This window comes from Passer domesticus, chromosome 5 (genome assembly GCF_036417665.1).
Source record: "Passer domesticus isolate bPasDom1 chromosome 5, bPasDom1.hap1, whole genome shotgun sequence".
NCBI lineage: Eukaryota > Metazoa > Chordata > Aves > Passeriformes > Passeridae > Passer > Passer domesticus.
Window position 1 is genome coordinate 23712621 of NC_087478.1, and position 24594 is coordinate 23737214.

The following is a 24594-nucleotide window of genomic DNA, read 5'->3' on the forward strand; positions in this document are numbered from 1 at the left end:
TAGTTAAGGTAAGATACAGATGGTACTAATTATAGAGTTTGTTCTGAGAGTAAGTCAGAGACAGGTAGGAGCTCATGTTGGGACTGCTATTTGAGGGAGAATTTTTCTGTACATTGACTAACATGTTTTTAACTAATTAAAATGTTTTATGTGTAATTTCTTCAAAAATATTTCAGCATAAAAATAGTAAATGTTTCTTTTTAACAGTTGAGAGAAGAAGAAGGTATAATATTAATTACCGAATCAAGGAGCTTGGCACACTCATCCCCAAGTCTAATGATCCGTGAGTTCAACTGTCTTTCCTATAATAATGTTTATAGTATTAACACAGGAGAAAAGAGACAGTTGTGTATACTGGCTATAGGATTGAGAAATGGGACACAAAATCTTCCATACCAGGTCACTGGCTCAGATCAGGCTGTTGAAGTAACAAACCTTTGACAGATTTTTCCTGCCTGTTGAAAAACTTATGTGAAAGCATAATAAGATGAAAGCAATTTCAGGGTGTTTAAGAGAAACTGCCACTTAAAGGGAAAAGAAACAAACAAATAAACAAAAGATAAACCAAACAACAGAAAGTCCATCTCTCTGTCCCTGAGCACAATTGTGTGGTGTCTCTGGAGAAGGAAGTAGAGGCGCTTTCAGCTCTTGCCATGGCCCTCTAGTGGGATAACACAAAATTTATGTTGTCACTGTCTGCCCTCTAAGAGAAAAAAAAATCAATTTGAGTCTGTAGACTGAGCATTTTTCAAAAGTTCTCAAGTCAGTGCAGGGAAAGCACCAGTCCTAAAATGCAAGAAAAAAAGTAATAATTGCTATAATTGCTATAATAATGTCATTTTATACTAATGCATATACTTACAGAAACACAAAATGCATATTGCTTGAATTATATGTGCATTCCCTTAAAGCTTATATTTGTCATCAACAGAAAAAAAGCTGCCTTGGAGAAAAGCCCATTGCAGGATTAACAATAACAATTCAGAGTGATTTTTAATGCAGAACTTTAGCCTTAGATTTCTCTTGTCTCTCAGGGAAGACTTAAGACAATGCAGCAGCATGATTGTAACTTGCATAAAATTGATTATACAGATTTTGTCTTTATCATTTGCATGTCAATACAGATGTGCATGATACTTCAAATGAAAACATCAATTGATATTTCAGCTTTTTAAACCTTAGGACTAAGAAACTTTTGATTACATTAAGGATTTCTGCAACAATACAAAGCTGTGTGAGACATACACAAGTAGAAGGTTGGCTTTATTTGAAGTGAAGCCACCAGAGAGAAAGTTAACATACTGCATCCATTTTAGAGAATTCACAAACTCAGCTCCTTCTGTAGCATCCACCAAAGATTGGATAAATGTGCATGATTTTTTGTTATTAATATGGAATTAGGTGTTAAAGCTCAATTAAAGTAAAAAGCACTTTAAATACCTAAACAAAGTTTTGGATGTGATCCATTGCAGGCAGAAACTGATAGAAGTGTTTTAATTTTGCTGGTGCATCTTTCAGAAGTGTTTTAATTTTGCTGGTGCATCTTTCAGTATTCAATACCATTTGGGGAAGTAATGGAAAGATTTCTCAGAAAAACAGTGGATGGCACTGTTGGTTTGCAGCTATAAAGCAAAAATAGAAACTGGTTATACTGCAATTAGAGATGGGCATGGGGTACAAATTCCAGTTGCATTTTTTGATTGTCTATAAAGGTGTTTCACTTACATATTTTGGTCTGGATTCAGGTTGACTTTGTGAACTTAATCAAAACATTAAAACCTAGACTAATCATTTAAGCTGTTCTTAAAATGATTTACCTGGACCCGCAGTTTTACTCCAGTAAGAGGATGATGGGCTTCACCCTCAGTTTTTGGTGTTGTTGCCTGATGAAAATGTTTCAGGTATAGATTCTGAAATCATTGCCTTATCTTGTTTTAGTTTGCAAACCCATGACTGAGTTCAGCAGTGTGACCAGACCCAGAGTGGTTTATGTTTGCAAAAGCACTAGGTGAACTTAAGTATCTCACATTCTGAAGACTGCTGTCTTCAAAAGGCTGATAATCAGTACTCCTTTGGAAAACAGCCCTACTGAAAAGCTTTTAAGTTGGTGCTAAGAAAAAAATAGGCATCAAAATCTGTAGGGTTTTTGAAAACCAGTTTGCAACACAATTTTGCTATAGCTTAGTGCAAGGATAAATTAATTCAAAGAAATGTAAGTAGGGGTTTTTTTTGTATATTTTTTTTAAGGCAGAAATATATTAAATTGAACATATTGTTTTGTTGGCTGATAAGATCAAAATTATTGTTACCTTTTGGTATGGTCTTGTTTTGCCAAATCATAACTCAGCAACCTTATTCTCTCTTTCAGTTCTTGCTTTTTACTTCATCACACCTTACTGTGCCCCCAGTCTGCCCCCCTCTTCTTTGAAAGAAAGAGATTTATCATGGCTTACAATACTTTACCTGTAACATTTTATTACACATAACATTTTTGCTTCAAATTGATTTTAGAAGATTCTTTTTAAAGTGAAAACTTAGTTGTAAAAGGAGAAAACTTACTGATGCTTAGACTAATGACAGTGAAGAAAATCAGCCTCTGCATAGAAGAGCAAATACTACTATAACTAAGCCATTGTGGTGAGCATGCCTGTCCCAGATGGCTTGCTTCAAGAAGATTATATTCAGAATCAGAAACAGAAAAGGACATTTTTTATGCCATTTGGAAACCTTTTGTGATTTATATTTCTTAGAAGTGCTGTGTGGGGGTTTTATTTCACTTTTGTTTTGTTGGTTATGTAGTGAACTTGTTTGGCTCCTGCAGAGCTTCTGCAGGGACTTTCTTTTGACTGGATTAAACCTCTATTCTTTCACTTTTTTTCTTTTTTTTTTCTTAATTTAATGATGAAAAGTGTGGATTACATTACATAAATGAATGGGTGTTTTAAGTTCACTTCATCAGCATTAGAAAATGAAGATAAGTGTAAGTTACAAAGAACTATGACTCTTTTGTTTAACTTTCAATGCTTAGATATCCAAGTGCTAGATGATTCAGAAATGCAAATCAGATTTAAAGAACAAAATCAAAAAACAGAATTTAAAAATGCCAGAAATACTCAGTCATATTTTGCTGAAAAACTCGTAACCTGCTCCTTTAATTATACCTGCCTTTCTATTTGTGTTCAACCTTTCAGAATCAACTTTTTAGGTTGTTAACAGGATTCCTTATGTGATGGAGTCTGGCAGTGCCTACATAAGAACAGTTTAATGGTAGTTGGACTGAAATTGCCAGAAAGTTACCTGAGAAAAAAGAATTCTAGTAATGTTACAGAACTGGAATGTTACAAGAACTACTTAGGATTTGGGTAGAAGCATGGATTCTCTCACTCTTTCCTTTTTGCTCTCTGCATTTACCTGTGCCTGACCTCTGTGCTGTCTGTGGACAGACCCTCTAGCAGCCAGCACAGACACATTTCTTGCAAAGGAAATCTTGTGTACACTCATGCTGTTATAAAGTAGAAACTTGCTGCCCCTTTCAGAATAAAACACTTCACAATTGTGCAAGTCCTCAAAACAAGTACAAAGTCCTTCCAAGTACTTCCTTGAGCAAATTTCTATAGTTTAAAGATAATTTCTCAAAAACAGGGAAAGAAATGTTCTGCAAACACAGTTTCAACTTTGCAAATGTATTTGTTATTAGTAACTGGCCTGTGTCTGGCAAACTCTGTAACTATCACACTCTCAAACAATGCTTTTACTAATTAGTTCTGATCTTAGATGACCAGGTGCTCAGTTCCTACAAGAGTTCAGATTCTGTAAACTAGTGAAGCTCTTTTGACTTCAACAAAGTTAAATTAATGGAAATGAGCTGAAGATCAGTCTCTTTTCCATGTTTAGTTTCTCCAATATAGGAAACTCTGCTTGGTGAGTGTTACATGTTTTGTTCTTGGCATTTGAGTTTTGTAGAGATTCAGATGATAAAGTTAGGAGGAGACAGGATTCAGAGACTAATAAAACATAACGTGTTTTTTACTTTTTTTTAAAATTTTTCATAAAAATCTTATTATTTTTGGTAAGCATCTGTTAATTAAACTCACTAACATATCTGTGGATTGCTAGAAACTTCAAATTGCTCTACCACATGGACACACAGGAATAAAGAAGAAATTCTCCTTTGCAGAGACCATTTCTGATGACCAGATTGACAAAACATCTTACTGCTTTCAAATGGCTTGGCTTGAATGCAAAATTTCCCATGCATTTCAGTATTTACAGGATAGTGCCATGCATGCATTTAATATAAATCATGACTAAGAAAAATAAATACCAAAAAAACCTAACAACAATGATGAAACACTGAAAAGCAAAAAAACCGAGAGCAAAGCAAATTAATAGAACTGAAAGATCAAAATCAAGAGAAGAATTCCTGCCATATCTGAAGATCTGTAGGCCTATAGCTAAGTTTTTAGAATCAAACCAGTTAAGAATGCAAGTATTTTGTCTGTTTTCATACGGAAACTTCCAATTAAATTAGTAACAACTGCTAGTGATTCCTCAATTTTTAAAAGTTCTAAAAATGTCTTTGTAGGGTTTTTCATTTCAGTTTTTATCTCTAAGCGCAATCTACAAATCTCTAAAAAGCAAAAACTATGATTTCCTAGTGACATTTTTATAACTTTTCAGGTAATTTTACTTATATCAAATTTAGAATTCATTGTTTTCAGAGAAATAACAGAAACCAAAGAACTGATCAGAGAATTTCTGAATTCCTCTTATGCACTTCTTGTGCTTTGAGTTAATCCATTTTCAAATGTCGAGTTGTTTTTTCTTCCCATCATAGACGAATCTGTTTGCCTGCCTGGTATGTAGAGCTAGATGCACTTCAGACTATCAGTATGCAGGAATCTCACCTTTACCAGCCCAAATCTGCCTTCATCCTCACCAGTTGCATTGTTGCTCTTCCAGCCCTGCACATCTGCATAGAGCCTCTGCTGCTCTGCAGCACTGTCCTGTGACTGCTGTCTCTGGGCTACAATGAAGGAAGAGTGCCTGTGATGCAGAATCAGCACAGACACCTTCAGGATTTTCCTTAGATCCTGGTAAAGAGAGACACAAAGTGAAATACACGTTGACTTCTAAGGTCACCAGCTGTTCCTTTGTTTTGCTATGTTGCCTTCAGACACTGGAAGGTTCAACTTCAATATTCTCCATTTAATAAGAATATTCTTCATTTAACCAGTGTATGTACATATGAGAAGAGATGTAGAACTATATGTGGGGTATACGCACATGCACAAACACATACGCATGTGTACACAGCTTAAAGAACAGTCTCTTAAATAGCAATAGTAACCTCTGCATTTTTATTCTAGCTCTCCATTACAGTTTTCCCTCTCAGATATGTAAATATTACCACAACAGATATCTATCCACATGTATCTCCTGCAAAAGCTGACCAGGTCCATCTCTCTGGAAGTTTGAAGCCAGGCATTAGTCTTTCAGTGAAGATTTATTCAAAAGTATGAAAAAAAAAATTGCCATAGAAATAAAAACAAAAACTTTCAAGGCAACATGAACTAAAATGTTTCTTACTTAAAAGTAAGCCATATCACCAGATGATATTAAGTGTAACATGAAGGAATTTAATAAAAAAATATTCCAAATGCAGTAATGAATATATGACTTATTCATATGTCAATCAGAAAAAACAACAAAAAATAGTCTTGTCAAATTTTGAATTCATTAATTTTTTTGTGAAAACACCATGAAATACTTTCTAAATATGTGATATATTCAGATTTTTCTACTGCTGTTACATTTCCTCAATTATTTCCATTTTCCAGATAGGGGTTTATTTCTAATTTCATAGTACAGTATCTTTAGGTTCGGACCATCACTTCAAACCTGTCTTAGTTTTGTTTTTAACACTTATTAGGGACTAATCCTCCTTGTCAAGGCAGATTGTATTTCTCCATATAGCATATATAGCTCATACCTGATATGGGAGTGGAAAATTTTCTTGTCCTGCTAACTTTATTTATTTTATTTAGCTTTATTCATGAGTGGTCTGGCATAGACAGACAGACACTTTACTGCCTTTCAAACTCCACTGAAATTTAGTCATAAATTGGGATCACTCGGTATTTTACCTAACTTTCCAGAGAGGTGTGAAGAAAATGAGTCTGTGACATAATGATGGCAGTCAAAGATTGTCCAGAAAATATGCATACTAAAAGCTTCTTTAACCTTCACAATCTGAACATAGGTAAGCCGTTTTAGAGGAGAAAGTCCTCTCCTAGGAGGGAACCTATGGGATGCTGGAAAGAAATTCTGTCCTCCCACCTGCTCAAGATGTACAGGGACAGGAAGGAGAAGGCAGAGGAACTGCCAAGAGAAGATTCAGCCATCATGGGAGGGATGTATTCTGCCCTTGGCTCCCAGTCCCACCTCTGCTCTAGCTTTTTGACCAGGCAATGTCTAAATCACAATACATACGTTGTATGTATATGTTATGTGTTGTCTTTGTAGACAGTAAGGTTACAGACAACAATTATTTTCTCTCTGATACCCTCAACCTTTAACACCAAAAGCTGTGCATTTCTGGCCTGCAGCACTGAGAGAAGGCGAGGTCCCTGTATACAGGAACTTCACAGCTTGTGTGCTGTCCACAAGTAACTAACATTTCAATTTGAGTACTCTTGGACCAAAAAAAGCATTACTCCCAAATCTCTTGCAAATTACCTGAATTCTATAGCATGGGTAAACACTGTGATGCTTTATCACGACTAATTTTGTGTATTCTTCTTAGTGTCTTAAAGTTATCAATTACATAAGGTTTTGTCCCTAGTGAAGCATCTGGAAAATCTCAGTGGTCTGGGTTCCTAAATCCTGTACCTGCCTGGCTTTTGCACTGTACCTTCAGAAGATGAATGACTGCAGAAATCTCTGAAGGTGCTTAGCGTCATGAGGGGAAGTGGAGGGGCGGGCACTGATCTCTTTGCTCTCATGACCAGTGACGGGACTCAAGGAAATGACATGAGTCTGAGTCAGGGGAGGTTTAGGTTGGATATCAGGAAAAAGGTTTTCACCCAGCGGGTAGCTGAGCACTGGAAACAGGTTCTCCAGGGAAGTGGTTATAGCTCCATGCCTGGCAGAGTTCAGGAAGTGTTTGGACAGTGCTATCAGGCACATGGTGTGAATTTTGGTGAATGCCAGGAGTTGGACTCACTAATCCTGATGGATGCTTTCAAACTCAGCATATTCTATGATTCAGTGAACAGGGGAAAGTGATAATAGCTGGGCATATATTTTTTTTTATTTTTTCTCCATAAATGGCAGCATGTACATATATGTCTTTGGAAGAAGTATTGAAAAAATGCTTGTCTCTCCCAACATCATATTCTTATGTGTTCTTACAACAGCTTTGTGTTGGTTTGGGACTAGAAGCTTGACCAACCTTCTGCTTAGCCTAAGCAATCTTGCAGTGAAGTAGATAGCTTGGGTAAAGCTCATATAACTATATATTTAATGCAGTGAACCCATCCTGTGTCATAAAATACTGAAATTTATTAAAGTTAAATATTTTTAGTAAAATTAATTCTTGTTCCAAGACCTTACTTAAAGGAATGCATGAAAATTTGATAAATGGATACATGAAAGTCTTTGGATAGTTTAATTTGAACAAGTGTTTGGTTGCTAGTGAGACTGCTTGTAAGTTGGAAGTCAAACCATTATTTCCTGAATAATGCATAGGTTTAATCTAATTTTTTTTGCAAAGCTTTTCTTTTGGGTTGGGGTCTGCATGTAGGTGTAGATTTTAACTTGTTTTTTAAATTGTTTCAAGATTTTTGAACATGATTTTTGTAATTCCCTAGTCATTATGGTTATGAAAGTGTGATTTTTCTGGTCTGTCATCAGTGAGGACTGGCATTCAGCACAGATCATTTTTGTCTCTACAAGCATAAAAGCAACCTCATTAGTAAGTCAGGTAAAAGGAGTAGTATATTCAAAATGATCTTTAAAAATTTAGGCTTAAGTCCTCAGTAATGTATATTTCCTAGTTCATTAATGCAGAAATACTGCACATAGATTTTAATCTCAGAGTTAATAATAAAAGCAATTTTCACTAAAAATATAAAAACTGTAATGGTAGAATCATGATATTGCATTTAGCTCTCCCACAAAAAGTCACTTTATTACTTTCTTTTGACACTTATTTTCATTCTGGGATTAATTTTACTATATAAGGGCTTCTTAACTATTCTATTAAAATTTCCATTCAGAAGCAATAATATCTAAGAGTGAATAATAGTCATGTAAATCATTATTTCATATTAATGTAAAAGATTTTGTAAGTTCTTATGAATTCTGCTGACATGCACAATTGTGAAAAGGTTATCTCTACATTCTGCAGTGATATGCGCTGGAACAAAGGAACTATTTTAAAAGCATCGGTAGAGTACATCAAGTGGCTACAAAAAGAACAACAGAGAGCCAGAGAATTAGAACACAGGCAGAAGAAATTAGAGCATGCTAACAGAAGACTTCTGCTCCGAATTCAGGTTTGTATAAGCGTTGCCATGAACTACAAAGCTTTCTCAGTACTTATCCCCCATTACATTTTCTTAATTGATATAATTTTTCCTCAAATTATGTTTATTAAAAATAAATTGACTGTCTTTTTATTTCTGTGTATATGGGGAGGGGGTATTCTTTAGATTTCTAGGAAATGTCTTTAATATTTATAATTTACATAATGTAACCAGTGGAAAAATAATAAAGTATTTGTACAAACAGTTTCATTATGCATGTGTTAGAAACAAAGATAAAAAAAAGGAAATAAGTATATTCTTGCTGCCAAAAATCAATACTGGTCACAAAGTTCCCTTCAGTATTTTAATTTTCTCTTTCAAACTATTAAATGCATTACGCTCCCCTGTGAGACTGTCTTTTGTTATATCTGCTTTTGACCCTAAGAGGTAGAATATATCCCTTCATGACTTAAAAAAAAAAAGATTCTAATATAGACACACACCTATGGAAATGGGATGGGTAGATAGGTAGATAGACATAAAACCGATCATCTTAATATGCTGGTTTACTTATATATCTGTATAATATAAGCATTATCAAGTAAAGAATCTTCTTTTTCTCTGGATAACAGTTTCATTATGAACTATCAAGTTGCAATATTTTTCTGCTACCTTCACTGGATTCAGTGTGCAATACTGAAAAGAAAGAGGAAGGCTGTCCTACCTCTTCTGTTCCCATAGAATAGATTTTTAATGATAAAAAGGAATATAAAAATACTTGGCAATTCTTCTTAGATAAAAAAATTAATATTTTAAAATTTAATCTCAGAACTGAGCAACAGGTATAATAAATTTTCATGCATGATTTGTGTACTTTCTGCAATTGTTCTGAAGAGACTGTTTTGTCTTTTAAAATTGTTGTCTAATTATTTTTGTTTGAAATGTTAGGAACTGGAGATCCAGGCACGTGCACACGGCCTTCCAGTCATGTCTTCACTCAGTGCTGTCGATTTAGCTGCACAGGTCATCAAGCAACAGTCTTACCCAGAGGAGAACTCTGTGGACTACTCTCAACCAATGCCTCTGGTACATGGACAAAATTCTGATGTCTGTGATGGATCTACAGCCTTTTCTGATCCGCTTTCACACTTCACGGATTTGTCCTTCAGCGCAGCTTTAAAAGAAGAACAACGACTAGAGGAAATTTTATTGGACGACACAGTGTCACCATTTGGAACAGACCCACTCTTGTCCTCCACATCCCCAGCTGCATCAAAAGAGAGCAGCAGGAGAAGCAGCTTTAGCACAGATGATGGAGATGATTTATAAAAGCAGGAAGGGTCTCATACTTCTCTAAACACTTGCTAAAAGACTTTGTTAAATGTAAGCATGGTGTTTGCTCTTATTTTAAGGAGAGACACTGTAAAAATCAATTACTACATGACAAAGATTTCAATCAGCCCTTACTTCACAAGAAAATAAGATGGACATGAACCCATATCACTCTGCCCCAAATTCATTCTCTGTTCACAGCCAACATTTGCATAAATCTCTCTTCACTGGGAATATTTTTACTATCACTTCATGACTTTTTTCAGTACTATGAAAATGGTTACCACAAAAGGAATACTCATATTGCAAAACTGTATTCAAACTCTTTTCAATCTGCTCACACATTTCTCTGCTACAAATATGAGATTTAGTAATTTGCTAATTTCTTTATTTTTTATAACTAAAAATTCTACAAAATGTGAAGCAACAGAGAACTATTTAAGCTGGGAACTGTAGAGATGTTACAGGTTTTAAAATCTAAAAACATCAGATGGTAATGCTTTCACACAAGCATGAAGTTTAAACTGTGTGGGCTTCCCTTTAAAAGGAGAAAATCCATTAAGCTTTCTATGGAATGCCTTTAGGTTTTTGGTTTTTTTTGTTTTATTTCATTTGTAGAAAAAGAACACTCTTTTAAGTATCTATTTTAATGACACAGAAGAAAAATGGAAACTAACATAATGACAGTGATTCAAATGAACTCAGACAGAAAAAGACACAGCATTGCAGCAGAAAGACTGTGTGGATATACAAGACAGCACAGACACTTCATGTTACACTTAGCACAATTTAAAACAAGCACTGCTTGTGACAGTGCTATGTCAGCTACTTATTCCAAGAATATCCAAACTGTGTCCTTTTTTATATGGAAGAAATTGGAATTCAGATACAATACTGGGCTGCTGGATGACACTTTCAGTGTCCTTTGACAGCACAGTGAGGTTTTCCAAAGAGACTCTGTACATGTGCTTTTGATCCATTTGGAAGCAGAGGGAAGTTACAAGATTCCCATTCTGTGCACTCCAAACAACAAGAATTTAATTTTGTATTTGGCTTTGGACTCCCTGCAGAAAAGCTTGAAAGGAAGACTTGTCAAACTGAAGGCAATATTCAGAAACACCGATGTGATGCACTACCTCTCATAACCAGCTTGCTGGGAGGGGGCATTCAGAAAACTCACTTCTATACATAGTGAAATTCTGGAGAGTGATGTATGCTCCTAAAGAACATGAAGTGCAATCATTCCAATTGTAATATTAAAACATAGGATAATAAACTGGAACAGGTTCTTCATAGCTCTTCCTCAATCAAAGCCAAAAGATCCCATTAGGGAGTAGTTATGGTTTAACCCCAGGCAGCAACCAAGCCTCACACAGCCACTTGGTCACTGCCCGGCCAGAGTGACTGGGGAGAGAATCAGAAAGGTAAAATCTGGAGGGCTCTTTGGTTGAGATAAAGACAGTTCAATAGGGAAAGCAAAATCTGTGCACACAAGAGAAGCAAAACAAGAAATTAATCACTGCTTCCTATGGGCAGGCAGGTGTTCCATCCTCAAGGAGAACAGAGCCCCATCACATGTAATGGTGACTTAGGAAGCCAAATGCCATCACTCCAAATGTCCCCCCATTCCTCCTTCTTTCCCCACTTTGTATACTAAGTATGATTTAATATGGTGTGGAACATCCCTTGGTCAGTTGGGGTCACCTGCTCTGGCTGTGTCTCCTCCCAACCTCCCATGAAGCCCCAACTTCCTTGCCAGAGTGTCAGTATGAAAAGCAGAAAAGCCCTTGGCTTTGTGTAAGCCCTGCTCAGAACCAACAAAAATATCTCTGTCCAGCACAAATCCAAAATACAGCCCCACACTAGCCACTGTGAAGAAAATGACCCCAGCTGAAACCACCACAGGAGTTCTGTAATGATTCAAAATATGTTTCAAAAGTGTGTATTAGCCTCACTTTAGAAGTGCCACAGGTTTGGAAATAGTAAGAAGAGATTAAAGTGGACTACCTTTTGCATGCATATTTAAAGTTTTTAAAAACATGCTATCCAAAATGAGAGCAATTGTTTCTTACAATTGCCTCTTTTGTTATTGGTACGTGGGCCCTCCTAACAGTCATTGTGAGGTTTGTGTTCCTGCCAGGCCATAGCACATGCCTGACCAACCCTGGCAGTGTCACACTAGTTTCATAATTGGAAAATTAGCAACTGGATAATAAATCAAACTCAGAGGTCTATGAAAGAGGATGGTGTGTCCAATTTCACAAGAATATTTATAACTTCAGGAATCTCAAGGTTCTCTATGAGTTTGTGCAAACTACTTGGATGTAAGGTGACCTGTAAGCACAGACTTGACCATTAGAAGAGGCTTTGATACACGCACATGCCATGGAGAAAAATCCAGACAACAGACACATTCTGGTAATTTTCATTTGTTTTGGTTTGTTTATTTTGTTTGCTTTTTTATTTGTTTGTTTTGTTTGGTTGAGCTTATTTATTTTTTTTGTTCTGGTTTGGTTTTTGTTCTTTTTTGCCTTTTTTTTGTGTTTTGTTTTTATAGCACATCAGAAACACAAACAAGTATTAACCAAAGATAACTGGATATAGGGCTGACCACCATTTTAACTGGGTTAATTAAAAGAGAAACTTTGTTATAGTTTTGTCAAAGACAATTGCTAATATTGACATCTAAATACAAAACATGATGAATCAAAAGTAACCTTTATGCCCATACTATATCTAGCCCAGTATGAGTATTGTCCATTTCAGCAGATGAAAAAAAGGGTTATTTGGTTAATATCAAATGCCATTTGTCCTTGTACTGCAGTTTCTACTACATTAGTTTTAAATATACCAATGTGGATTGCTCATAATGGAGAAAAAGAAATTAAATATGAATTTTATACATGATTTTCCCATTGAACTTTTACATGTGAGTTAGACCATACTTCTGAACTATACTGACTTTAAATAACATCCTGAATTTCATCACTTTTATAAGCACTGTTCTAAAAAAACATTATAGTGCATCCATTAAATTTTTTAAAGTTGATTTTCATTCTTCTGACAATTGCTTCAGTCTAAGGCACCAGAAGAATTTTTCTCTCTCTCCTTGCATGAGAAACTCAAGATAGTCAATGTTCTTCTTGCAAGGCACTGTATTGCATCTCTCATTAGACATATTCAGGCTGTCTTCTTTCACACAAAACTCCCAACTCCCTTGCCGTAAACAATAAATTTATCAATCCTCCTAGGTGCTTACTATGGCAATGGTATTTCACCAACACTGCATTTTTTTCTAGTCGGAAGTAATCAAAATTAGTATTTCAGCTAATAATTATAACCTGGATTACAGGCTCACCCTTGAAATTAAATGGTGGTGCAGACTGCAAAACCAGACCAGCACATTCTGGGAATTAATAGATGCTACTGAAGGTATTTAGGAGATGCATGTGCTCGTAGTTACATCCCAGACTTTCTGGAGTAAACACTCCCTCTCCCACCACAGGCTTGGAAACAATGCTGTGAAGCTGAGAGGATTTCTAGGGCAGAGCCCTACCTACCCAGTCCTACCAGCTTCTGCAGAGGAAAGGGACCTCCTAACTACAGGGACAAATCCTGACATTTCTGTCAGGCAGAATTTCTTTGCTGTCCATGTAAGTTTTATTGTGCTGAGTTGTGGTGCAAGAAAAATACACTTTTTATTTATTTCCAGCAGAGATCTGTTTAGTGAAATCTCATGAAGGAGATGCATAATATGCCCGTGGCTCTGGACCTAGAAAAAAATTGAAGTCTTAACAGAACTTGACCTCAAGCAGGGCAGGGGGTAGAAGAACTGGCTATTTTTGTCAAGATGAGGAGATATTGCTTGTTTTCAGTACCAGCTGTTCAAAGCCGGTGGACATATTCCTACAGAACACACAAAACAACAAACTGATAATTACACAAAAGGACAGGGAGTTGAAATATTAAGATCCTGTTTAATTCATGACATGGATATAGATACTATACTAAGAAAAGAAAACTAAATTATTTCATTGTGCATAGCATGGATAGTGTGAAAAGGTACAGTAAGTGAAAACAGTTTTAACAAGCAGAAACACAGTTGCTTTATATAATAAAACAACTAAGTATAATTCAGTTGCTTAATCTTAATAAGAACATTGATATTATAATGCTTTCTGAATTTAATAGAACTGTATATATAAATGGAGGATGTAAAATTATTGTAATTTAAAATTATGTTAAGTCTCTTAGATAAGTAAAGGCATTTACATTGCTATTATGAGACTGTAGAATATTTTTATAATAATTGCTATTTTTCATTGTTAACCATATAGTATCTTGTTTTCTAAGTCATTGTATGCAGACAGAATGTACTTTATTGCACACTATATATGCAATCTTTTTACAATTACATTTTATACTTGCTGGCATTTTATGTTTATTGTATGAATATAATTAAAGGACTGAAATTAAAACATCTTTTTATATGTCCCTTGTGAAACTTCACTGTCCAGACCCTCAAAAATGCCACCAAAAGTCAATCTAGTAGCATCCAGTAAGAACAACTGAGATAACCAACAGACAAAATACTTCACAACAGCTAAACATTTAGTCCATTATGATACATCATGATCCAGTAGCATCCCATTAATAAAAATAATTGATACATTCTTTAATATGGTCTCCTGCCATCTGCTTATTCCTGCTGCTAAGGCTTTGATTTATGGAAAGTGTTTTCAGAATGTTGCAAAATTGCTAGCAGGCATGATGATATCAGTTAAATCACTAAGAAGCTCTACAAAAACCTTTTAATGTACTAGATGTTCCCCAGACAATCTAGGATAAACAGAATATTGTATTTTAAGATGTAAAACATTTTTTAAAGCTGATAATTAGGTAGCATTTGGCACTAAAAGATACTCACTTAAGGAAGTTAGTTAAGGATTCGGATTTCATTTTAAATTCCTAATAACAAAAGTCCTGCCTTCTTTAGAAGATATTTGGTGCTTTCTGTGCATGAAATGATGTAAAAGATGTTGAGTAGTAATACAAATTTCAACTAGTTTTGTAATAGTTTATCATTTCATGTAAAATAGTACTCATTGTTTGTGTACATCAGATAAACATTTTAATTGTACTAAAGATTTCTTCTGTCTCTTTATTTTGTCAAATCATTAAGACACCCCATCAGTATTAAAACTGAATATTATTCTAAATATTATTTAAAGTTCAGTGACTATCTATGGAAAGAAGCTTTGCTTTTTTACATATTTATTATGTACTTAGGATTTGACCATAAAAGGTACTCAGCTCCTTTGTGAAGGGACTGAAAGCTCCCACTTTGCTTTATAGAAAGCCAATGTTTATCCTGTTTAGGACTCAGACACCTAATGATTAAACAAACAACATCAGAAAATAAAACCAGAAGTTATTTCAGAGATGATAAAAGCCCTATGTGATACACTGCTTGATTAAAAGTAGTGACATTTGCAACTGACAGACAAACAGATTTAATGTCAGCATCATTTGTGGCGACAGCCAATGGGAGATTAGAGGAAAATGTATGAAGTTGTGATAATAATCAGATCAAAAGTCTAATTATAAAGGGGACTGCAGCAGTGAAGTATGCCAAGGCTTATTGGTTAAATCACTGGTACCCATCAAGTTAAATATATACCAGATTCATTAATTGGCAACCACAAGACAAGTGTTCTATATTCAGAGTGGTGATGATTTTGATATAATCCACCACATTGTGGTTAAGTATATGATTCATGTAATAAGAAGAAGGTGCCTCCAGGCTATTGTTCCTACCATGGATTAAAATTTACATATTGCTTCTCCTTATGTCAAAACATCTGGTGCCTGCAAATGCTAACATTTCGTTAAAAAGTTTCACAAGATAGGAAAAGTGGATTGGAAACCTTGCATGTGAATCATTCAAGCATTATAATGGAATAAGAAGCTGAGTTATGAACAGGCAGATTAAAGAGTAGTATAGTCAAAGAGATTCATATGCTTATGAGTTCAAGACAACACTTTGTATAAGCAGGGGAAATGCCTCAAATCACAGAAATAACCAGTGAGTTTTTTTTCAAATGTCACTAAGATATAAAATCTCGGTCTCCCCAAACTGCATTTTCCTGCCCAAATAAGATCCCTGTATATAAGTATATGTACTTAAGTCCTAAGGTTGTATTTAATACATTGATTTTATTCATGCACTTTAAGATGTTGACATCCTTACCTGCTATGAAGTTTCCTGACTCTTTACTTTCCTATTTTACAGCAGTATATATCAGGGTTAAATCTCAAAAGATTTCACTAGCTAATTATCTTGCCTCCTTGGAAAACCTATCAGTCCTCGCATTAGCACCTAGACCTAGACTTGAGACCTTTTTCCCTGGATTTGCAGGAGGGACTTAAGATGTTAATTGTCAGTTATCGAAATTTTGTGGGGTTTTTTGGGTTTGTTTGTTTTTGTTTTTTGGGGTTTTTTTTGTTTGTTTGTTTGTTTGGGTTTTTTTTTATGCTAGGTTGTCAAGAAAGCTACACACCACAGATTGCTGTGGTTAGCAGACACATTACTGTTGGAAACTTTCCTCTGTGTGAAAGGAGGCAATAAACAGTGTTTTCTCTGAAGGTCCTCGATTTGAGTGATATCATATCTATTAATTTTCTGGAATGAATGCATAAATATTTCTAGATGGATGTTTTGCTTGCAAAAGAGGAACCATTCAAAAAGCAGTGGCTCTTCAAAGTGCTTTTGAATTCTTAAAACATACTCCTTGGATTAGAAATTTACTTTCAGGCTTCTAGAATTCTAGAATGTAACATTTATGTGGCCTGAGTCACCACAAAATGATACCTCTGGCATGTCTCAGGACCACGTGTTTGTGAAACTGAGGCAGCAGGAACAGCATTTGCTCCATTCTGCAACCAGTCCCACTGCCAGAAGATTCAAATGAAACAAGTCCATCTCTCCAGGTCCCATCTCTCCAGGGAAGGACATCTCTTCCCTGTCTCCCTTTTCATCTGGATTTCTTCTTCAGATGGCTGAATTATCCTGCCTCAAATCCAGAGCTGGGTTACTTTTCAATCCTGCTGACATCCAACAGGTTCAAAATCTGTAAGTATAATACTGACATTACACAATCTGGTATTGGCCCATGATACAAGCCAGGATTTGGCAACAAACTTGAGCTCTTCTGCAGACCTCCCACACTTCTGAGCCCAAGGAGATTTGAACAATAGGGCAGCCAAAACCTCAGACCAAAGGCACTCCCTCCCACAAATCTGCTGAGAACATTAATTTTGTTAATTGTGGTTAACAGGAGTTTTGATTGGTTTTTATTTTTAAGCATTTTATTGAAAAACATGTTTGTGCATTGTATTTACTTCTAATGAGCCTGTCTTCAGTTCCCAAAAATTCAAAACTGTTTAATACTCAGAATTTGACAAAACTGTATTAGCTAAAGTACTTTACATACTATTCCAGCAATAAGTTGAGTTAAAGGAAAGGTTTATTTCTAAAATGTAATGTGACAACCTTAAAAGTTCTTAATATAATATCTTTTTATCAATTTGTTTTTTCTGTGACATGGGCACCTTATGTCATTTAGGGAGAGGAACTTCAAAAAAAAAAATTTCTACAGAGCCACTTGGAAAATAAAGGCAATAACAAAACTAATTGCAGAAATACCATTTCATCATTTCCTCTGGAAAATAGTTTCTACTGTAGAACAGTTAATATACAGAGCTAGCTTGCTATAAAAATAAACTGACAAAAAGCAATTTAGTCTTACTGCAAAGTAAAGTAAGCATGGTCAATTTTAAGCATGGACCAGAGAACTGGCTCCTGCAATAAGCACCCAAGGGGCAGAGTTTCCACTTGGAAATTTACACTGCAAATTACTTTAAATTTGACTTGCTCTTTTGCAGTGGGCAGATAATCTTTCGGGCAAGTGAAAGCAAAACATGAGACAACTGAAGTTAAGGAGCACAGAAAACAAAGGAAGATGCATTTTTTGTTCCCAAAATGTCACAAATGGGATTTGGTACACCCAAAGGAAGATCTCTGCTCAAGGGCAAATATCAGCTTGAGAAGCAGGCAGAGGAGGCTGGGCTCTGGCAGAACCTGTCCCTTCCCAAAGGAAAAGAAGGGAGCTTATTTCAGGGTATTTGCAGCTTTCACTAGGGTAAGCTATGAGTACCCCTAATTGCCCACCTCTCACATTATTCTCTCCCTCCTCAAATGAGGACTCATTCTGAAAGATAAAAAGTAAATTGTCCCCTCCCTTCTTCACTGTTCCTAAGAGGCTGGTGGAAGTGTGAGGAGCATCAGCTCCTCCTGCTCCTCAGGGAGCAGCTGCAGCTCCAGGTGAACCTGCCAGACCAGTCAGTGATTTAACATGTTGGTAGCTCTGAAAGAATATGAATACATTACTTGTGACAAGTATTTATGTGATTATTTCAAAAGGCCAGATTGGGTTTTTATATATCTTGATCTTAAAACTACCAAGCATGGGAATAAAATAAACATATTTGCCCTTTAAGCCTTGTTGCTTCAGAAGAACTAATTTAGTTTTGATGCTCAGTGTATTGAAATCCAGTAAGAAACAGATATTTCCTTCCCTCAGACCCCTGAAGTCCCAAACTGGATGGTTGTTGGCTTCAGGCACTCGTTGTTGCTAGGAGGTGCTCATGGCCTGTTGACAGCCTTGCTGGTGGGACCAGATTTTGCATCAAGAGCATGTTGGCTTAACTGAGGATTTCCTTCTAAATAAGGGTTCATTCTTGCACTTTCAAAATTATTTTTTGGATAGTTAAGAAAAATGTGGTTATTACTGCAACCATCAGCCTCATGTCCTGCTTTGAACAGTGAAGTAATGCAGAGAATGAAATAAGTTACAGGCTAAAATATTTGCAAAAATGTGCCTATTTGGACTTTCCCCTTCAAAGTCCATTTCCTGAAGCAGATGTCTGAAGTTGGAATACAGGCTATGAATTACTTCATTTTGAAGAACTAAGTTCTCAAGCAAACTGAGAGCAAGTGATTCAGGACTATTCATAGACTGTTTCAGGGGGATGGTAGCTTTTTAATTTTCTTTCTTTCTTTGCTTAACTGTATTGAAGAAGTGTTTTTGCCAGATGCCAGTAGCAGTGAAATAATTTAAAAGTAGAGACAGTGATGTAGTTTACAGCCAAATCAGACATTTGGAATATATGGAAAAATATGGACACAGATTTTGTGTACAGAAATAATCAAGGTCCTAAGTGTCCCTCTCAAATTCAATCTGCTGGTATGTGGAGCTAAGAAGCTACCCAGAGAGCAGCACAAGAAACTGATCTTATAAAAAACCTTGCAGCAGTATCACACCTTCCCAGACTTGTTTCTTTTCTCACTTATGAAGTAACTTCCTAAAGTTACATCACTTTTCTATTCCATTATTAGAGCACATCTGCTATCAAGAAGGCTGTGGAAGCCCTGTTCTCATTTAGTGCAAGGTCCTGCATTATCTCCTTTGTCTATAAAATGCAGGGATACTTAGGTCTGTATTATAAATAATAATACCTGTATGCAATGGATGATTCTAATGATGTAGTTCAGTTTCAGGTTTTTACTGCCATTCATAAACTGCTTCAGCAGACTTGTTGTAATTTATGATATCAATAGAGCACCTTAAATTACATCCTAGATTCTGCCATGTATTGCCCTATGAAAGAAAATGGCTTTGTATCCAATATCAGTGTAAGAGGAGTGCTAAAGGGAGAATGAACCAAAAGTCAAGTGCCCTTTATTGAGAGCGAAAATTGCCTTCATGGTGTGCAATATGTGAGAACTGAACACTTGAAAACAACTGCTGCAATCCTCAACTTAACTGTTTGCTTTGTAACTGTGTGGAGCTCCCTAACACTGATTTGTGATAAGCTTGTCAGAGTCACAAGAAAGGTGAGTGCATCTTTCACTGTGCTGCACTTTTTGGACCCACAGCTTTTAACTCTGAGAATGTCAGGGTCAAAATACCTGCTGAACATTTTTGAATTGTCCAGTCTGATTCAGGATCTTCTATGTCTTGCAGGGACTGTCTACCATGCCACGACCTGTTGGGGAGAAGCAGAGCCCCCAGGCTGAAAATATTAATCCTGAAGCCCATGTTGCCCAGAGTAGTGATGGCCCTTGTAAAAGAGCCAAATATTCTTGGCTGCAGCATGAATCTGCACTGACAGTTTTGAGTGTTTCCAGTCTTGACCCACGTACAAGTACAAGTTGTCTTGTCTGCCTTTGTTAGGCAAGGGGATAAATCCCAATGCACCCATTAGAAGATGGATCACAGCATGGTAGGCTATTGCCTCCACAGTTTTTTTTCCCCTTTATTCGTCTTCCTCCTGTAAAATCCTCTAAGGAGGTCAAGAACTGCAGGTGGTGAGGGGACTCTTCAAAACTGGCAGAGAGAACTGGCCAATTTAGCACTGAGTTATTTTAATTCAGGTGCTTTCTTCTTCTGCAATGTGTAAACCTTCCTTGAGAAGAGGACTCCTGGGGGTTGTGGCTGGAGGGGATCCATTACTGTCTTGGCTCCATCAAAGCTCTTCCGGGGACAGGGAGGTGACGTTTGGGGCACTGAATCTTGCTGGGGGAGGCTCATGTGGTTCCCCACCACATGAATGCTTTTTTTCCTGTCTAGGAAATTATATTCCACCACTAAAAATCAACAGAAAATGAAGTTTTACAGAAGCTATACTTACAGAACCAGACAAGCTTCTGATTTCAGAACTGCAAGCACATTCAGCTGTTTGTGTTACAAAGCCATTTGTGTAAGATATTAAAGCTGGATTCAGAAGATACACTATAGCCAGGATACTGGCCCAAATATTTGAAATGTTAATAGGAATTTTTTAGTGTTTTTTTTTTTTTTTTACTATTTGCATGCACTTGTAAATATTTAAATGGAGTTTACCTTGATTGTTACCTCTGAGGAAAGGCAACTTTAGAGATGTTCCTCTGCACAAGGTGCAAAACACAACCTTAGCAGATTTTATATATGGAGAGAATATCTTATAGTTTTCAAGGGTGTTCAGCTGATAATGGAGAGGGAATAATCAGATTAATTTTGTCTAAACAACAAAGGAGACATGAAGAAAAGTCTTGTTCTGAACATTCCATGTAAGTTTGAAAATACTTTGTCTTGATCTGAACTTTGAGAATTAAATATACTGACACCTTGAGATCAAAATGCAGCAGAGGCAAACAAGACATGGCATGTGAAAATTTCTTGGCTTTTTAGATAGCACTCTAATCCTATTGTACCTAACAATTTATATAGCAGAACATATCAACTCCCAGGAATGTTATCTAGGCTACTTTTTATTGCTTTTACTGTTTTATTTATTTTTTTCAGTGTAATTTAATTCTAGTGGCACTGTGTAATTTTCATCAACCAAAGAAATTAAATGTATACAGTAGAAAATGGATCTTGTTTTAAAATGCTCCAACCTGTCAGATGTCCATTAATCTATATATATTCCATGTAGGACGTAGAGAGCAATATGAGTTTTCACATTCTTTGTATTTAATATTTACCTGTGGGCATGTATAAGAAAATTCTAATAAATCCACAGCTACTTACAATCTACAGAATGGGACTAATGCTGGTAGTTGATGCTAAACTGACACAAACCAGATATTCTCTTAATGTTACTCCAAGGAATTTTAAACTGACTCTGTTAAAGCCAAGGTTATTTGCCTTGGGGATGCCTAATGGAAGGGTTATTATAACACTGTCCACAAATAGGTGTCTTGAGAGAGCCAGGGCCATAATACTTCATTGACAGCTAATAGATTGTGCTATTGCTGTATCATAGTCATCTTTAAGGCCAAAGGTCACACCTCTTCCTTAATATTTAAATAAAGATACTTGACTGGAGCAGAAAACAGCTTATTGCCAGTGATGGCTGCTGCTCAATTTACAAGAACCTTTACAAAGTCATGCTAATTCCTGGCCTCCTTAGAATGCACGATAACCTTTCATAAATCCATCTTTTCCAGATGTCCTTGGAAATGACAGTTATAAAACTACAAATGATTTGTAATGCAAAATGGGACTGACAGACTTGGATATTAGTTCTCAGTGTACTAAAATGACTAAAGACTATAGCTAACAGAAGACTTAAACTGCATCAATAAGTATCTGCCAAAACAGCTCATGAGTATCTTCAACATGTTCAGTAAAAGCTGTAAAATAAAGAGTACTCATGATTGTAATATGACAAGTGGCAAATTTCCCTCTAAGGGTCTCAGAGCAGAACTTTGTGTCTGTGGGTCAGTCTGGAAGGCAGATTTTGAATTGCTCATGCTTCCACTTCAGCATTTCATTTGTCTATACCTTCTCATTCATGCACAGGAGTTTTCATGAACCAAATACAGTTTTTTATGAGATGAAATTCTATTTACATTTGCATATACCACAGTTCAAATTGATTATAGAGTCTATTTAAATTTAGAAAGTGCTGCTGAAAATACATTTTGTTGAGAAATAAATACTCATTCCACCTTTAGGGAGAATATCCTCTTCAAGGTTTTGAAAGTATATATATAGTTAAGGTTTCTGAGTTTCACTCAAATACACTATAATTTATATTTATGAATAATTTTGTTTTCTGTTACTACAGGGGAAGCTTTATAATACAGGAAAAAAAAATATACCTGTATAAAGATCCATGAATTTTTCAATAATTCCAGACATCTACAGAAATCAACAGAAATAACAGTCATTGTCAGGGTTGTCTAGAATGCAGTCTTATAGCTAAAACTAAAATTACTTTCTAATACTTAAAAAAATTAGGAGGAGACAAACCCAAGTTGGATAAAGCATTAGGGTGACAGCAGCAGCTCATGGGACCAGCTGTAGGAGAGCAACCTGCATTATGGCTACTATTCCTGACCCTTCTCTTTGATTTTCCCTCTTAGTTTCAATGTACTTGCTCATTTTTGTTCTCAGATCCTTTGTCTAACAGACTCTAACCCTGGGAAGCATTAATTTTTGGAACTTGGAAGCATTCATGGAGTTAATGAAGTATAAGATGAAGTAAATAAGAAATGTTATCCATCACGATAAGGACGTATGTTATTATGAAAGTAATTTTGTTCATCTTTTCATATGGTTAAATCTACCTGGGAAAATAATAATATATATTAGAACAAATCACTTAGATTAATTGGTCACAAAAGTGTTCCTAGCTTTTGTTCATTTGGGAATTATTTCATAGTCCTGGTTTCTACAGTGGTATTTGTAATTCCCAAGTTTTATATGGATTATCAAAATATATTTGAGCCCATTATCTGTTCCCACATGTTCTACCTCACCTGTACAGCTTTTATTTCATGCCAACAATTGTTTGCCAAGACATAATTATTCCTGCTCCCAGACTGAATTAGTGAAAATTATTAATTAGTCACTCTGTAGTTTATGAAGAAAAACTTATTCATATAGATATTGAGTGGCATTAATAAAGAAATAAATTTGAAAAATAAACCTTCAGCTTTCAATCTATTGTTTGTGAGCCATGATCTTATTTTTCTCCTTGCTCTATTTTGTTTATTTCCATTAAAAATTCTGATTTTGTATTCTGAAGTTCAAACACCATCATCTCTATGATGTCACCTGTTATGATGAGTCAGGGATGTAAGGGAATAAAGCCTGTGCAGTAATGACTTTGCTCCATCTATTCTTTTATGGCTTTTGGTGTGACTCTTGGGGGTGTTGTGTGCAGGGCCACGAGCTGGATTCGAGGATCATTGTGGTCCCTTCCAGCTCAGCTTGTTCAGTGGTTCTGTGATTCTGTTGATCCAGCTGGGAGGTCTTTTCTCAGCTGTCACTATTAGTTCATTCTCACTGCATGTCCTTTCCCTTCTTCTCTGGGACCTTCCAGCTTGCCTCTCTACATAATTTATTGCAAACCATAGCTAAACCAACAATGCCAAGAGGAGGAGGACATGGATTTCAACAGGTGCCCTGAGTGTCTGAGGACCACCATGAATTTGGAAGGTATGTGCATGCTCATGAAAGGAAACAGTGTGTGTTGGCATAACCTTGTTTGCAAAATAGCTACAGGAATTTGAGTTGAAGCCACACTTCAAGCATTGGTAGCCAGTCTTCAGGCTTAGCAGGAATTCCAATAGTGGACTCAGGTGCAAGGAAATCCAGGCTCACTTGAGTGAAGCTCTGTAGAGGCTGTAGGGAAGGTGAACAGCAATGGCCTCAGAAACAGCCACACACACCTTGCAAGCAAATGTCTCACTTCCGTGGTGCAGGCATATGAAGCACGTACAGACTAGGGAGACAGAGGAGCAGAGGTTTGGGAATACCACAAAATATTGCTGAGATGTTTAAAGATATTTTTTAGGTGCTCAATAACACTAATATAAATTTAACGATTACTGAGGCATTCTTTCATGTTTACACTGGAATATTTGTGCCTGGTGGTTTAATAGTGATAAAAAGGACAAAATATTTTCTAAGTATTTTCCCTGACAATTCAAGTAATGATAACATACATGGTTATACAAAAAGTATACTCCCTTGCATATTCCTCTCATTTGAGGGACGTAAGAACAGTGTTTGACTTCACAGATGTTTAAGAAAAATGTACTCAAAATGTAAGAAAAATTATTCTCTGTTATTTTAAGTTCACAAAGTTCTATCTGTTTGTATCATAAGAAAATTAAAAA

At 36.0% G+C, this 24594-nt stretch overlaps 1 protein-coding gene across 4 annotated transcripts in view; it reads left to right on the forward strand.

Moving 5' to 3' along the window:
• Positions 1-14338, forward strand: part of TFEC (transcription factor EC) — an 89670-nt gene extending 75332 nt beyond the window's left edge. For all 4 annotated transcript variants that reach the window (XM_064422337.1, XM_064422338.1, XM_064422339.1 and 1 more), the window contains 3 exons: positions 208-283; positions 8411-8558; positions 9477-14338. In XM_064422337.1, the coding sequence (XP_064278407.1) occupies positions 208-283; positions 8411-8558; positions 9477-9857 (605 nt within the window). In that variant the 3' untranslated portion in view covers positions 9858-14338. The remainder of the gene's footprint in view (positions 1-207; positions 284-8410; positions 8559-9476) is intronic.
• Positions 14339-24594: the final 10256 nt, after the last annotated feature.